Source organism: Coturnix japonica, chromosome 11 (assembly GCF_054131305.1).
Source record: "Coturnix japonica strain WE chromosome 11, WE-NBRP24, whole genome shotgun sequence".
NCBI lineage: Eukaryota > Metazoa > Chordata > Aves > Galliformes > Phasianidae > Coturnix > Coturnix japonica.
This window is the reverse complement of record NC_140673.1, coordinates 8,729,738-8,741,945: the sequence shown is the minus strand read 5'-3', so window position 1 is coordinate 8,741,945 and position 12,208 is coordinate 8,729,738. Positions and strand designations below refer to the sequence as shown.

At 42.6% G+C, this 12,208-nt stretch overlaps 2 protein-coding genes across 12 annotated transcripts in view; one reads left to right on the top strand and one right to left on the bottom strand.

The window, feature by feature from the left end:
• The first annotated feature begins 118 nt into the window (after positions 1 to 118).
• Positions 119 to 12,208, top strand: part of CLCC1 (chloride channel CLIC like 1) — a 14,328-nt gene continuing 2,238 nt past the window's right edge. The window contains exons 1-11 of one of the 4 annotated variants that reach the window (XR_014932614.1): positions 119 to 239; positions 412 to 604; positions 1,950 to 2,045; positions 2,881 to 2,988; positions 3,402 to 3,623; positions 4,692 to 4,832; positions 6,067 to 6,160; positions 7,214 to 7,311; positions 7,392 to 7,538; positions 7,769 to 8,059; positions 8,549 to 8,787. Coding sequence is in view for 3 of the 4 variants with exons in the window: in XM_015869407.3 (XP_015724893.2) it covers positions 473 to 604; positions 1,950 to 2,045; positions 2,881 to 2,988; positions 3,402 to 3,623; positions 4,692 to 4,832; positions 6,067 to 6,160; positions 7,214 to 7,311; positions 7,392 to 7,538; positions 7,769 to 8,059; positions 8,544 to 8,768 (1,554 nt within the window). In the remaining variant the exon portion in view is untranslated. Of the gene's footprint in view, positions 240 to 411; positions 605 to 1,949; positions 2,046 to 2,880; positions 2,989 to 3,401; positions 3,624 to 4,691; positions 4,833 to 6,066; positions 6,161 to 7,213; positions 7,312 to 7,391; positions 7,539 to 7,768; positions 8,060 to 8,543; positions 8,788 to 12,208 lie in introns of all 4 variants that reach the window. The other 3 variants (XM_015869407.3, XM_085511063.1, XM_015869408.3) reach the window with 3 other exon arrangements.
• The window catches only part of GPSM2 (G protein signaling modulator 2), a 23,699-nt gene continuing 21,785 nt past the window's right edge, over positions 10,295 to 12,208 (bottom strand). For all 8 annotated transcript variants that reach the window (XM_015869395.2, XM_085511048.1, XM_015869392.2 and 5 more), the window contains one exon: positions 10,295 to 10,903. In XM_015869395.2, coding sequence (XP_015724881.2) covers positions 10,739 to 10,903 — 165 coding nt within the window. In that variant the 3' untranslated portion in view covers positions 10,295 to 10,738. The remainder of the gene's footprint in view (positions 10,904 to 12,208) is intronic.

The window sequence follows — 12,208 nt, the reverse complement described above, 5'->3', positions numbered from 1 at the left end:
AGCTGCCTGTGGTGTTGCTGCAGCCCCGCTCTGGTGGTTCCCTCCGCCCTGAGGTGCCGCCCGTCTCTCCGTGCCCTGAGGGGCCGGGCCGCGCCTGCGCGCCTCGCGACGGGGCTGCGTGGCGGGGTCGGCGGCGTAAGGGGCGGGGAGAAGCCGTGACCGTCCCTGCCGGCCTGGAGCTGCCGCTGCGGCGTGTGCGGGGCTGTGGGGAGCGCGGCGAGGCGGCGTGCGGCGCTCAGGTACGAGGGGCGCGAGGCCGAGCGGCGGCCTTTGGGGCGGTGGCTGTGGCTGTGGCTGTGGCGGCGCCTCTGAAGGGAACGGCCGGGCGGGGCGGGCTGCGAGGCCCCGAGGAGAGGGCGGGAGCGGCGATGGTGACGAGAACGTTTGCTCTGTGTTGTGCGGCCGTTTCAGCCCAAGCACGGAAGCAGTTCCCTCCTGCCCCGCCGCGAAGCCCCGCGCTGTGGAAGCAGCGATGCTGGTGCTGGTGCTGGTGCTGTGCGCGGCCCTGCTGGCGGGCGGCGGGGCCCAGGACGACGAGTGGATCGACCCCACCGATATGCTCAACTACGACGCGGCGTCGGGAACCATGAGGAGGCCTTACAAGGTGCGAGAAGCGCTCGAGCGTCTGTTTGTCTGTCTGTCCTGAGCCGTGTCCTGCTGAGAGGTTGCCCTTAAATCGCACACTTAAAAGTATGACAGTCGTGCTCCTTTTATCATTCTGTAAAGATACGTTCTGGTCTCTGTACACAGAAGAGTATTGTGCTTCTATATCTTTGCTCTGGGAAGTGCTGCACTGAGTGGCTTTCACTGCGCACCAGAGCACAGCGTTATGTATCTGAAAATGAAGCGTCTGGTTAATGGGTAACGTTTGAGTTAAGCTATCAAACTCCCCTGTAATATAGGGGTAAAGCCTGTTTGTTGCCTGAGGGTGTTGTGAAACTCGATGGAGTTCCACCGTGTTGGGCATCAGAGCCCTCATAAGGAAGATCAGAACTGGGGCAGTGCTGTGCTGTCAGTGCTCTGGGAGCATGGAGAACGTGAAAATACAATTTTAAGATGGTGAATCCTATTCTGTTGCTTTGAGGAGCAGACTGTACTAATCAATGTATCACAAGATGCATGTTGGTTATTGTCACACTGTAAGCTATGGTTGGCTGCACGAGCACCCTTGGCATTCTTCAGCTTTAAATTTTGGTTTTGTAGTTTTGAATAATACTTAAGTATTTCAGAATGTTGTTTTATGAACCTTTTGAAGCTCAAAGTACATGATTTGTCTTTGTGATTCTTGTAAAGGGGACAGTTCCCAGAGATGCTACTTTCAGGGTGAAGGGGGAAACTGGAAAGTTGAGGAAGGCACAGCAAGGAATGCAGCTGTGTTGACTTTCAGTCTGGCTGTATGGCCGGCAGGGCTGGGGATTTGGGCTGGCTGGAAGCTGCCCCTTCGTTTGCTGAGTCAGTGGTTACCAAACATTATCTAATCTGAGGGGGCTCTGTGCTCAACAGTGCTCAGCCAAGGGGAAAGGGCGAGACCTGTCCTTCTGGGGGCAGCCTGCAGACAGGTGTGAGGCAGCTGTTGGTTCGGAGCCCGAAATAACAGCAGGGATGCAATGGAATGGTTGTGTGCCCCGGTGGAGCAGTGGTAGGATTGCCGCGTTGCAACACTGGAGGCCCGGGTTCGAATCCCCCTGTGGCATAAGTGGTAGAAGTGCCGCTCTGCTACACAGGAGGCTCAAATCCTGGGGGTTGGACTCGATGATCTCTAAGGTCCCTTCCAACCCGCACGAGACTGTGATGCTGTGAATGTAGCTGAGAGTGTTTGTGGTGAAGACCAACCCTTGTGTTTTAGCACCTTTGCTCCTGCCAGTCATCAACCTGTTTGTAGAAGTAAAACAAGGCACACTGATTAAATTCTTGGATTCTGAAAGTTTGTTTTTCTAATGTATCTTCAGGTAAATTATCATGATTCTGAGGATAAGACGGTGGATGGAATTATCGCTGAAAACTTATCGAGTTGTTCCAGAGAAGTGGATTCTTTGCAGCAGAAGGTTTGTTATGGAACCTCAGAGTATTTTCCAGTTTGTGCCCAGTGTGGAGGTGGTGGATGCCATGGGTAGCACCAAGAACTGTCAGTTTGGTTTGGGAAACCCTGTGTTACTTAGAGGGAACCTGTCTGTGTGACATGAAACACTGACAGTGCTTTGATTTCAATTCCAAATCACTGCTTTGTCGGTTAAGGGCTGTTTCCTGAAACATTCTGTAGTAGAATAGAAGCTGGTAAGAGTTATGTGCAGTATTGACTGTGAATGTTGTGGTGGTGTTATTTTGTGCTGCCACAGCCTAGAGAATCTGACTTTGCATTTGAGCTGTTCAGTTCGTGTAGGTTTGCAGGGCTGTGCTGTGGGTACGAAGAGCTTCACTTTTGGCTCCCCACAGCCTGCAGTGGCAGCAGCTCTCAGAAGCCCCCCAGGCTCCCTGCAGTGCTGCTTCCTCTGAGCTCAGAAGGATGCAGTGCTGCTTGTGTAGCACTCAGTTGTTTCGAGACCCCGAGTGAAATGGGATGTTGGTATTGTTTTACTTGGGATGTTCACATGGTACAAACTTGGAATTGAAAGAGATCCAGATCTGTAGTTTCTCTACTCCTACCGACGTTGGCATTCAAACCATTTCACTACCAGATCTGAAATCCCTCCAGTACTGGCCAATGTCATGGAAAGCAGCAGCAGCTGTGATTTGTATCTGATGTACTGATCGTGTGATTATTGCTAAACTACAGGAACGTGACCCTGTTAATCATGAGTTTCTTGTGTTGGAGATATTTGTTTATTTATGAACCAAACAACGTTTGAGCAACAATAGAGTGGCAGTGTCTTTCCGTTGCAGATTGCAGAATGTGAGCAGAGAAACGCCAAATCTCGGGAGAGCCGGAGCTTTTATATTTTTAAGCGGTACTTGAATAAGATTTTAAATGAAGCCAGGAAACTTGGCCTTGTGAGTATCTGAAAATGCATTAAAAATGAATTGGAGTTCATTCTGTCATACTTCAGATCAAAATGAAGGAAACTGAATTGTGGATTAAAAAATGGTGATAGTGTGTGCGTGCAGGATTGCTGTCAGTTTGTGCTGTTTGCTCATGAGAGGCACAGCTGTCCCTGGATCTGTGAAGCATCCAGGGGCAGTGTGTGAGCTAAGAGCACAGAGCACAGTATGTGCTGCTGGGATGCAGCAGTTTGTAGTGATGCCGTATCCATTTCACCTCAGCACTTGTTGAACTCGGGAGAGCCAGATTCCTTATTTGCTCGTGGCAGCCCTTGTAGGTTTCTCTTTAAGAATTATTATTGTTTAAGAGCAGCAGGTTTGAGTTTGAGTGTAAGAATCAACACAGCGTCTTGCTTTTAATTCAGCCCGAGGGAAACATGGACCAAGTGCATTACGATGCGGAGATTATCCTTACCAAACAGACGCACATGGAGATCCTCCGGTTCCTGCAGGAGGAATCGTGGCAGTCAGGTGCTGTGGATGATGCGCTCAGCAACATTTTGGTCAATTTTAAGCACCACGACTATAAAGCTTGGCACTGGAGATTTGAAGACACCTTTGGGATTGATCTGTACAATATGTTTATGGTAAGAGAAGGAAGGCAGTACACTTGTGTTCAGTTCTGTTTTCTCCTGTTTCTTTGTGCAGCAATATTACCACCTTAGCTCTACATGAAACCCTGTCATAAGCTCTTGCTTTTGAAGCTGTAGGGCAGGTAGTTATTAGAAACACAAATCAAACTTTTAAATTCCTCTGGTCTTACTTCCCACTTGCAGCACTGAGATTCTTCTTTCTGGAATGTGTTCTCTTTCTTTTTTTGGGGGGTCTTTATGAGTGTGCTGTGGGACTCTTTGGGCTCCATTGCTTTGTCATCATGGCTTCTATTCATTATGCACAGGTTGTCAGCTGTCCAGATTCGTCTCTCATTCAAATAGATGCTGTAGCTGCTGGCTTCTATAGGAGCTGGAATGTATTTCTATTGAGAGAAGTGGATGTTTGGAGTCTTAGATTAGGTTCGAGTTTTTGTGAGTTATGTGGAAAAATTTTATGTACTGTTGTATAATGCGGAAATGTCGTATCCTTTAAAGTGGAGATACAGAGTGCTCAACTCAGGGTAAGCTGAAGTTCTTGCAATAAATCTTTACAAAATATGCTAATATCTGTGAGATAAAAAGAGCTTGAAAATAGTTAGTCTGGTTGTGGGGAGTTTCTTGGTGCCCCATGAAAAAGCAAGCTGTCATCAGGGCCACTTTGCTCCTAGCGATCCTCAATTGGGAACAGGCTGTGAAGTGCTTCTCTCAAGTTCTGCTGCTGGTACTTAGAACGTAACTAATCAACCTCCAGCAGGTGGCAGCAGTCACTCTGTGATTCACACCGTGTGCTTTGCAACTCAAGTGCTGAATTACACTAGTTTTGTAGGTAGGAATTCTAATAGGTGGTGTTATAAATAGCATAAGGAAGAAACGGAAAAATAATAAGAAAAGTGACAATCTTTTACTCTGTACTGCAGCAGGTTTGCTGTGAAAGCAATAGGTTTTTCAGCTGCTCTGTGTAAACGATGCCAGGAAAAACAAAAGCTGGGAATTCCTTCAAATGTCCTCAGAGTCAGCCTGAAAAATTCCAAATCTGAATGATATTCCTGTTTTCCTTTTCAGATACTCTTGTGCTTAGTGTGTGTTGTGATTATAATAGCTACAGAGCTGTGGACACGGATCCATTGGTTTGTTCAGCTGAAACGGGTTTTACTAATAAGTTTTCTCATCAGTTTTGCATGGAATTGGCTTTACTTATATAAGGTAAGTTGTTTTGAAATCTTAATTGCTTTTAGGCTTAACATTGGATAGTTAGGAGGAACTTTAGTTGTCTGCAAAATAAGGGGAATAAAGGTCTGTATGTTGCTAAGTGTATGAAGCCTAACGAATGATGCTGCCAGTCCGTCGCTTGCCACAGGGGTGCACGTAAGTCAATGAGCAGTGGGTGGTGATTACACTGTGTGGGCAAGTTGTGCTCCTTGACTTGAAGTCCATCTAAAGGAGCTTGCTAGAAGTGTCATGAAAAAGTATTGCTTTCTTTCTTTCAAAGATTCCCTGGATGAAGTGAAACCATTTAATAGGTGATTGATAGACCAGAGATAAGTGCTTCATTAATGATCATGGAGCAGCTGACTGAATAATGGCCTTGCTCTTAACGACAAGGAATTTGTCCTACTGAGTTGTAGCATGATGCCAAATGTGGGACCTCATGTCTTGCTATCAGGATCTCCCTATGGCTTATCACAGCCCAGAGCAGGGCAGTGTCACAGCGGGGTGGCTCTTGAACTCCAGAGCACTTGCTTGGAATCACTAAATGTCAGAATTTTTCAGCTGTTTGCTTGGAATTTTTTTCTGCTGGATTTTCAGTTGCAAACTGTAAAGCGACATTAAAGTGAATGTCGGTGTTTGTGTTAATGGAGTTATTTAAAAAATAGGAGAGAAAGTTGTCATGTTTTAGTAGGTCCATAGCAGCTGTCTGCAGTTTTAATCTAGAAACCTTTTCGAGGCAAGATGATGTCAGATTGCTTTTGTCCTGAATTTATATCTTTAAATATTGAAGTTTGCTGTTTGGGTAATTCAAACTCCATCATAGGTAGCTGTGGTGGTAGGTCTTTGTCCATCCCCACCAAGTATTTAGAACCCAGCTGTCTAGGTAGCAAGCTTTTGTGACAGCGTTGCCAGGTAATTCCCACACAGCTGTGGGAGTCCTGTGTAGCACAGCAGGTTGCTGCATGGCAGGTGGGTTGGACATCGTGCCCCTGACTGGCAGCGGGGCCGCTCAGGGCCCAGTGCATGCTCTGAGGGGGCTGTGGGGCTGCTCTGGAGCTGTCCCAGGGGCTGTGCTGAGGTGGCAGCAGCGTCTTTGAAGCAGTCACTGCCTTCTGAAAACTGTTTGTCCCTACTGAAAAACTCCAAGTGAGTTTGGTTTGCTTTTTCAGATATGTGGTGAATCTTAACCTGTCTTTAATTTTCACAATTATTTCCGATTCTCTTGCAGCGGGCTTTTGCACAGCATCAAGCAGAAATTGCCAAAATGGGGCAGTTTGATAACGTCTGTGCTGAGAAGTTAGACTGGAGAGAGAGCCTTTTTGGTAAATACGCTTTTTCATTGTTTTGTAGTAGCTTATAAGATCACAAAATATTCAGTAATTGTGTCCAACACACACTAATTTCTTCGTGAATTGTAAGTATGCTGAATGTTCTTGAGCAGTACACGATTATGAGGATTCACCATTCTTCCATGTCACAAGACTTTCCTTTGAAGGAGAGCTGACATCACAAATGATGTTCTTAGAGTTTGTCATGGAGCTGCTTCTTTTCCATCTAAACTTGACCTGTGAATGTTCTGCCAGCTGCTGTCCCCAGCACTTCTCAGTGTAGGTTACTGAAGATAGGACAGCAGAATTAAAGGTAGTTTTCCATCGGCCACTCATGTGAATGCAGCAATTGATATGTATCTATTTAATCTACCTCTGTTATCTTACAGAGATGGCTGAATTGTATCGTTATTAACCAGTATTTATTATCCTGTACTATATAGCAAGTAGACTAATGATGCCTGTCGTGGTCTTGCCTTTGAAATTCAGTGCCTGTGATTGCTCTGTGTTAAATTTCAGTGGCTTATGATATGATTTCATTGAAATCAAACTACAAAAACACTAATGTCATAGATTACAAAAAGCTTTGAGCTCCCTTAAGAATAAAATCTTTCTGCTCACTCAGATTTTCTCCTGAAATCTAGCATATACATTCTTAAGCATACTTGCAGCCTGGCAGATAAGTAATAACACTCAACATTGCTTCTGTTTCAATGGCTGTGGACAAAACTTGCCAGATATGAAGTGCTTCCACAGGCTGTGCTTATTTTTCATCTATGATCTCTAGGGACTCAGTTTATCCTGATAAAGAGAACTTTCGTGACTCAGCATAGGAAACCCCCAGCTCCTTCTCTTTCTTTCCTGTATTCCCTCTCCTTCCTTGGCCCCATCTGACTGGACAAACTGCACAGCCAAATTAACCTTAGGTTGTTGAACATATCTAGATTTCTCTTCCATCTGTAGTTGAAGTGCTACTTCCTGTATTACTACTATGTCATAAAATATGTTTTAACAAGTAGTGAGAATGCATCCCTGCTTTGACTTCAGGATGGCTCAGAAGACAGTGGACATTTCAGGATGATCCATGTCAGAAGTACTACGAAACTCTGCTAGTAAATCCTGTTTTGCTGGTTCCACCAACAAAGGTAAAAGCCAGACCCAAAGAGACTCTTCATGTTTCCTTGTAACCCATCCCAATACCAGGCTTCCATTTGCACTTCTCTAGGCATTGGCTATTACTTTTACCACCTTTGTAACTGAGCCTTTGAAGCATGTGGGACAAGGTATTGGTGAATTCATCAAAGCACTTATGAAGGAGATACCACTGATTCTGCAGGTTCCGGTGCTCATCATGATGGCTCTGGCTGTTCTGGTTCGTATGCATTTATAGTATTAGGAAGCTCAAATTAGTTTTTTACATATTAGATTTATTGAAGTATTATTATTTATTTCTTATTTGTACTGTCAACAGATTTCATAGCACAGGTAAAATTATTTGTGCAAGGAATGTTTTTCTGTGTCCTAATCTTTTGTGGCTTTGAATTCTGTGTGAAAACTGTAGGCTCTAACGGTTTAGTTCTTGTTTTGTCTTCCCTCCCCCAGGCTTTCTGCTATGGCGCAGCATCATCAGTGTCTGTGATAAGGTGCTTAATGCCTTCTCAGAAGAAAAGGCTTCCTCTACCTGATGATCAACAGGAGGCAATAGACTTCAGCCAGTATGATGGGAGTAAATCCGATGGCTACTATTCACAGAAGACTCCTAGCGTTTACAGAGGCCCTTATGACAGAGATGTTCAGATGAGACCTGGAAACAGCAGCAGTAATCCTGATGTGCTGCATGCAAGTGCAGGGCCAGATGTGCAAGCAGAAGATGCTCAAAAAACAGAAGCTGGTGTACGTTAGTCTTGGTGCTCCTTGGGATTAGGTTTGATAGATTTCAGTGTTGTCTGCTAGAATGGGCTTAAGCAACAAGCTTAACTCAAACCTGGTAGGGAAGACGTAGTGTTATGCTATAAGGAGCTATAGATTATCTTGGGCATGATTAATTCTGGAAAAATATGGAGCCATGGTTAACTGTGGCAGGAACCTCCAGAATTAAAACACTTGAACACTGTATTGTCAGGAAAGATAGGTTACACAGAAAAGGAAGGGGAAAGAAGAAAACTTTTCTATGAATTACAGAAAATATAAAACAGATTTATACTGTAGATTGTGCTTATTCCATGTAATGTTTCCCTCTGGGAAAAAAAAAAAGGGTATCAATAATCCTTTAAGTTAGGAAATTTCAGGGAGTTCAGTCTCTGGAAATGAGAGGCACTCAGAGCTACAGATATCATCAGTTTGGGTTGCTTGATTAATAACTTATTAATTTTTACAGAATAGATTGCACACTGAGGCTGAAGTTTGTAGACTAGAAACTTCACCAACTGCAACCCTTACTGGAGAAAAGGCACTTGAGCATGAGAAGCAGTGGACAGATAAAGCAGAGCAAGAGAGTGAAAAAAATTGTGATCGTAACAGAAACATGGAAGGACAAAGTTGTGAAGTGGAACCAGCTGAAGAGAGGAGGAGCAGTACATGTGAGTCACAGGAAGGAGACTGATGCGTCCCCACACTCTGCGGTAAGTTTTGTCTAACATGTAATTATCACATACCTGCTAGTTCTAGTTCTCAGATGGAGAGAAGAGCTCAGTAAGCTGATGAGAACTCATCTTTGTATTAGTAAGTATAGCCGTAAGGCAGGGTTTTATAGTATGAGATTATTGCTTACTTCTTGTGGAACTTGAAAGAAATGGATTTTGCAGCCAGGAGAACAGCATTGTGGCTGCTGGCTTAACATCAAGTTTGTGTGATACATTCCGAGTAAAAGCAGATATTCTCTGGTAGGAAAGAACAGATAATTCTATGATGGGCAAAAATAAGGCTGATCAGGTAACTGGAAAACTACTTGAAGAAAGTTGGGGATAGTAATATATGACTCATATAAGAATAATCACAGCTAAAAGTGAGGTTTCAGGACAATACTTGTTTTTTTTTATGGTTTAAAATCAGTTTTCAGAAAGTAGAAACACTAACCATCATGATGCTCAGTTTAAGGAAATCTTAGTAATGTTCTTTTAACTTAATCCTGTGCAGAGGTGTGAGAAACTGATATTGCATCAGTTTGGGTCAAGGACATCAAAAGCCAATAGGAGACACTCAAGTAAAAGCAGCAGAGAACAGCTTCCATAAAGTGACGGTTCACCTGGTTGGGGAAAAAACATTTTGGATTTCTCTTTAAAAAAATAAGCAAACAAAACAGTTGTTTTTGCTTCAGTGGGAGAGTCAGTTTCCAGTGCTAAAAGAGCTACAAGAGAATGTAAAATCTTCAGTAACTATAAAATAGTTGGAATTATATGGAGCCTGTTTCCGTAATTATTTTTAAATCGCTCTTTCACTCTAAAGCTAAAATTACAGTTGGATTCTTCTCTAGGGATATAAGAATTAAAAATTTGAAAGAAAACTTGATTTTAGAATAGCCTGTGATCAGTTTGCCACCACTAGCACTAAGATCAGCAACATGTAACTCTTGGTACCTACATGTAGCATAGATCTAAGGGTTCTCAAGTAATGAATGCATCAGTACAGGTGTCTCAAGGATGAACAGTAACCATTAGAGCTGTTTCTCCCCAGAAACACCCCAGCATAGCACATGTTTTCAGGAGAAGTAGTGGTTGAGTTCCCGCAGTAACAGCAGGCATACCTTCCTTATTTGGAATGTTTAAAGCTCACGTAGCTGCTGCTCATGGGAGCCCGTGCCAAGTGCTTACCATCCCTGTGGTACTCCTAGTGCAAGGAATACTTGTGGTGTGAGTGTACGTCAGCTTTTAGAATTACACTGACTGCTGCTACTTAACATACAAGTATAACTTCATAAACTAGTTCTGATTGTTCCCTGCATTACTTAGTGCAGTTCCATACTTACGGAGATATTAATAAAATAAACCCAGTACGTTTTTAAAAGAGTATTTTCAATTTGAAGAGGAGCAAACCGAATACGATTTTGATTTACTTAATTCTGTTCTTGTTTTTTCTTTAATTAACATGATGCAGAAACACAGGTTAGAGGAAGCAAAGACAGAGTCGGTATTGAAGTAATTTCTCGATTACTTTTATTTAAAAAAGTATAAAAGAAAATGGGACCTTTTTTCAGGGTGGTATAAATCAGAAAAAAAATCAAGTCTTTATCCTTACAAAGAACATACAAACCTAGCACTCAAACTAGGTGTGGAAGAGATCGCACACCAGCAACAACAATACCTGGAGGGAGAAAAAACCTGCTATTAATGTTCATAAACTAGAGGCAATTAAGAGGGAGATACAGTAATCCGTATCTCAGACACAGCTAAAAGTAGCTGCCAGATCCAAAGACGTAACCCCAACTACCAATCACAAGTGTGGTGCTTCTATAGACAAAAAGGGATTTTAAAGGAGACAAAACTACTAATTGCAGTCCTTTGTAAAAAGACACATATGTTTTTCCAGCAAACAAAAACAAAAGATGCTACTGTACAGTGTGAGCTGTGCATCTCCTCAGCTAGAACTTGGTCCTTTTATAGCAGAGGGTAAGTGGACTCTTTGTTCATCCATCCTCTTAGCTTGGGATCGTACAATGAGGCTGAAAAAGTCCTCATCTGGTACAGTTGGTCCTTTTGCAGATGGTGGAGGAGCACATCTTTGATCGTCCAGTCTGGAACCCTATAGACAGACCAAGCAGTAAGGCTGTACATTTACTGGGCTGTATAATATTGAAATAAGCAAACAACATAAGTGGAAAAAATGACTAAAAGCTTTTCACATTTAAAACTGTAAGCTTTGTTTCAAGTATATGCCTTAGCAGTTCTGAAATGAAATTACACTGTTAAAATTTCAAGCATAGTTTTGCTAACATTTATTTAGCTGTTAAAAAAAAAAAACAAAACAAAAAACTCCTGTAGTAGAAGAGCTGTCTTCCTTCCTTTCACTGCTAAGGGAGTGAAAAGTAGCTACTAGGTTGTCAGATTTGGAAAAGCAGTATCTAGAGACTCCACAGACAGATACATTTTAATCACTGTGTTGCAGAGCATAAAATGTCTGGGCTGTTCCTGTGCTATTTCACACCAAGGTGAGCAGGCTCAGGCTGTCACACCGTGGCCTTGGACTGTCACCTTTGAGACACAAGTCTCTAGTCAGATCCCCCTGCTGTGCATCTGTGTAAAGCAGTAACAGCAGTACCATAGGCCAGGACTGAAGCTTTCCATTCCTTTCTCCTTTTTTGTTACAAATTAGTTACAGAAAGTACACAACATTTATTATATTATTAATGTCTAGATTATTTGCTTCTCTTGGAAAATAAGCCAAGGTTCAAAAACAAAAGATGCTATTTCATCAGGTTGATGAATGCTGTAATTCTACTCAATGCCAGGTGTTGCTTTCCATGAAAGCTAATACAACTTAACTTACCTTTGAAGTAATCAGTAGTGGAACTGTCAGGTTGCAAGTCTTTTTCATTACATTCTTTGTTCCAGTTGGTATATATGCAATACTTGGCAGCAAAATCACTTGAAACAATACTTCACAGTATGTGCAAGTTACGATAATTTTAGTGATGATCAATAATTGCCACCAAAACTTAGTAACCCCGTAGTGACTGTGTTTGCATTTGCTGAGTTAGAATTCCTGCTAGATCAGGTGTCCAGCAAACAAAGCCAGCTCCGAACGCACGGACTCATCTGCTTTCCCTCAGTTTCAGCATCCCTCACGCTAATCACTGGTCACTTAAGTTGGTTATCGTAAGCATAAATACCAACACAATAACTTCTAGCCTCTGGATAATTGAATATCTATTTATATATTTGATATCTATTACATAATTGGATTATGCTGGTATATATTGAGTCATATTTAATATATACACAATATCTATGTTTATATTACTTACATTCATATAACATTTTTATAATTCATATACAATAAATTATATTACTGTTACTTTATAGTATTTCATAGGTATATGTTTAATAA